The following is a 4,288-nucleotide window of genomic DNA, read 5'->3' on the forward strand; positions in this document are numbered from 1 at the left end:
CCATACGACCCAGCAATCCCACTACTGGGCATATACCCTAAGAAAACCATAATTCAAAAAGAGTCATGTACCAAAATGTTCATTGCAGCTCTATTTACAATAGCCAGGAGATGGAAGCACCCTAAGTGTCCATCATTGGATGAATGGATAAAGAAGATGTGGCACATATATACAATGGGATATTACTCAGCCATAAAAAGAAACGACATTGAGTTATTTGTAGTGAGGTGGATGGACCCAGAGACTGCCAGAGTGAAGTAAGTCAGAAAGAGAAAAACAAATACCGTATGCTAACACATATACGGAATATAAAAAAAAAAAAATTGGTTCTGAACAAGCTATGGGCAGGACGGGAATAAAGACACAGATGTACAGAATGGACTTGAGTACATGGGGAGGGGGAAGGGTAAGCTGGGACGAAGTGAGAGAGTGTTGTGGACATATATACACTACCAAATGTAAATAGATAGCTAGTGGGAAGCAGCCATATAGCACAGGGAGATCAGCTCGGTGCTTTGTGTCCACCTAGAGGGGTGGGATAGTGAGGGTGGGAGGGAGACGCAAGAGGGAGGAGATATGGGGATATATGTTTATGTATAGCTGATTCACTTTATTATACAGCAGAAACTAACACACGATTGTAAAGCAATTATACTCCAATAAAGATGTTAAAAGAAAAAAAAAAGCCCCCAGATAATTAAGCTTCATGTCTCAGGAAAAATTTTAATGACCCCAGATTCTTGCATTTTCCCATACATAAAAAAGCACTAAAATCATTAACTTGAGATATCTGTTCTTTGTGATTAGCAGTACTTTTTTACCAAGATTCATGCTTTATTACATGTATTTCCTAGCCAAAAAAATCCATATATATATACTGGCTTCTCCCCTACCTCTTTGGAACAGTTTCTCAGATCTACTGACAGACTGTATCCTGGACTATAGTCCTCATTATAAAACTTACCTCACAACTCTTGTGTTGAGCATTTTCATTTTGATCAACAATTGAATGAACTGCCAATTAAAGAAGGTCACTTGCCACCTGGTTCTACAAGAATTAAGTCACTAGCCACTGCAGTTGCTGACCTTCAATATATCCTGAAAGTAATTCAGGGTAGAGATCAGGAATGAGGCTCTCTGTGCTCCAGGAAAACTGGCAGAACAGGCCTTTAGACAGCTAAGTATTTGTAGGAGAAATTTTTTATGAACCTGGATTCTTGAATCTTCCCATACTTAGAAAAGCACTAAAACCATTAACTAAGATATCTGTTCCTCGTGACTAACAGCAAACCTTCCACAGAGATGTGTGCTTGCTTACAGGTTCCCTTCGCCAAAATCACATATATACTTACTTCCCCCCTCACCTCTTCAGAACGGTTTCTCAGAGGCTGTCTCCCTGGTTATAGTCCTCAGTATGACACTGAATAAACTCAACTCACAGCTCTTATACTGTGCATTCTTTTTCCAAGTTGACAGAACTCAACTTTTAATATTGTAAACAGATTTGGTACATGAACAAGCCAGCTTGTACATAATATACTCTGGATAACTAAACTTGGAAATGTGACTCCATTTGGCAAGAAAAAAAAATCCTAAAATATAAGGATTTCAAAAGATTCCATTGCTTTAAGTTTAAAAATAAAGATATATACCTATTATAAAACAAGTGAAACTGAAGCCTAGAGAGGAAAAGACCAAGATTATCCAGCTGCCCAAGATTATTCAGATAGTAAATGGTATCATGACTCTAGTCCAGCGCTCTTTCCACTATAACGCAACCTCAAACTCTTCATTCTCCTCCCCTGGGGAAAACTATCCTTCACAATTAAAACAGGAAGAAGAAAAAAAAAAACACTATAACTTTGTTTCTATGGCTTCACTATTTCTAGGTATTTTTACAACTTCAGCATTCAGAGTTGACACCTCCAAAATAAGGTTGTTTCCTAAATTAAGAGCCGAAGTCTCCCCCTAGAAAACAATGTTACAGTACAAAGGCTGGAGCCCTGTGTCTAAGAGCAAAGCTCTGAAATACATGAATTACTAGCTGTGGGCCCTCAGACAAGTCACTGATCTTCTCTGAACCTTTAAAATGAAACCAACAGCATCTATTCCACTGTGTTGTAGGAATTAAATGAGATGGTGCATTTAAAGCACTTGGCCCAGTAAGCACTCAAAAATGTTAGCAATTGTTACCTTTAAAGGTATTTTATATTTTAGATTCTGTAAGTAATAACATAGAGTATTTGTTTTTCTCTGACTTATTTCACTAAGTATAATATCCTCCAGGTCCACCCACATTGTTGTAAATGGCAGAATTTCATTCTTTTTTATGCTTGAATAATATTCCATTGTGTATATCAACCACATCTTCTTTATCCATTTGTCTGTTGGTGGACACTTAGGTTGCAAATAGACTCACGGATCTAGAGAACAAACTAATGGTTACCAGTGGAGAGCAGTAAGGGGGAGAGGTAAGATAGGAGTGGGGGATTAAGAAGCACCATCTACTATGTATAAAATAAATAAGCAACAAGGATGTATTGTACAGCACAGGGAAATATAGCCATTATTTTGCAGTAACTTTAAATGGAGTATAATCTATAAAAATATTGAATCACTATGTTGTACACCTTAAATCAATGTTATTGCAAATCAATTATACTTCAATGAAAAAGTAAATAAAATTTAAAAATAAAAGTATTTTTATGATTCAGTAGGCTTCCATAAAAGCAGTTAGTCCTGAAGGAGTAACAGAAAACCTAATCATGAATGACTGAGTGAACAGCACTGACTGAAGGGAAGTGAAAGGAAAAAAGATGGAGTGAGCTATCGCTAAACCAAGGAATCACAGCGCAGACTTATGGTGGGGCCCGGGGTCACAATGAAGAACATGACAGGCCTCCCTTCAGAGGGCTCACAGTCTAACAGAGAGAGAAGTTTAAACAGACAGTGACAATACAATTCGATGGGAACAATTACAGGAGCCCAGCTTTGCAGGGAGGGATTGGAGAAAGTATCCAAAGAGGGACCATAAATGTTCATTAACATCATATCACTAATAACCAACATGTATTGAGTCATATTTGCCAAGTACTGTACTAAGAGCTTTACACGAGTTATCTCATTTGATCCTCACAACTCTATGAGGTAAGTACAAGGAATGGCAGGTGAGAGAGACAACAGCAAATTTCAGGAACTTCCTGGAAGTAATTCACTGTCGCTGGAAGATATCAGAGATTTAAAAAAAAAAAAAAAAAGGCAAGAAGGGGCCAGGTCATTAAATTCTTGAAGGCTTTATTAAAGGGTTTCGACTCTACCCGCGGGCAGCAGGAAGCCACTGAAGATGCCAGGCGGCTGATCAAATCTGTGTTTCAGAAAGATCATTCTGCCACCAGAAGGGAGTGAGAGCGGTGGGAGTAAGGGGGGTGGGCAGATGCAGTAATGCAAACAAATCAGGATGGTGGCGGAGGGATGAAGAGGAATCGAAACATTTGGAAATGGATCCGGCGAGCTGGACGGCAGGCCGAACGCAGGGTACCGAGAGGCAGAGCAAGGATGGCCCCAGCTCTGCGCAGCCCTGCCCCACCCCTGCCCAGGCCGGTCTTCCCCAGGCCCCGCCCCCCGCTCGGCGCCCGGGTACTCTAGACAGTCCCCTCACCTTGGCCATGCGGATCATGCGCTTGGCCACGTCCAGGTCGCCCTGGTGGTTCTGGCCGATCTCAGCAATGATGAAGCATGGGTGCTGCCCGCCCACCCAGCGCCCGGGACACAGCTCCAGCTCCAGCGGCATGGCAGCGGCTCGCGCTTCCGCGCCACACCACCCGTCACGGTCCCGCCGCCGCCGCCTTGCTCGTTTCGGTCAGCAGCCCAGCCGGGCCCACACACCAGCCCCGCCACGTCAGCCCGCGGCCACCGCGCAGCCAATCCTCGAGTGCCGCCTCGCTCCAGACAGCCAGTCAGGTCAGGGGGCGGAGCCACCCTCTAGTCGGGAGGTGCGGCGGGAAGAGGAAGCCCCGCGCACTTCTCGGGCGCTGGGCTTGTGGCTCACAGCCGGAGGCGCGACCTCTGGCGGCCGTGGGGTCCCTGCGTTCACCCGTGAGCAGACATTCCCCGAAGGAGGCTGACGGCTGGGTGCCTTCGGAGTGGAGAGAGTGCGCGGCCTACAGTGTAATGGAAAAAACGGATTCTGGAGTTAGAATTACAGAGCTGGTTCGAGCCCAGCCCATGCCACTAACCAGCTCTTGATCCTGAATACCTTAGTCTTTCTGAGTTTTATTTTCCTTTTTCT

At 43.7% G+C, this 4,288-nt stretch overlaps 1 protein-coding gene across 1 annotated transcript in view; it reads right to left on the bottom strand.

Moving 5' to 3' along the window:
* Positions 1–3,892, bottom strand: part of NANS (N-acetylneuraminate synthase) — a 32,427-nt gene extending 28,535 nt beyond the window's left edge. Inside the window, exon 1 of the mRNA XM_024126529.2 lies at positions 3,659–3,892. Coding sequence (XP_023982297.1) covers positions 3,659–3,790 — 132 coding nt within the window. The 5' untranslated portion in view covers positions 3,791–3,892. The remainder of the gene's footprint in view (positions 1–3,658) is intronic.
* Positions 3,893–4,288: the final 396 nt, after the last annotated feature.

Source organism: Physeter macrocephalus, chromosome 9, assembly GCF_002837175.3.
Source record: "Physeter macrocephalus isolate SW-GA chromosome 9, ASM283717v5, whole genome shotgun sequence".
Taxonomy (NCBI): domain Eukaryota; kingdom Metazoa; phylum Chordata; class Mammalia; order Artiodactyla; family Physeteridae; genus Physeter; species Physeter macrocephalus.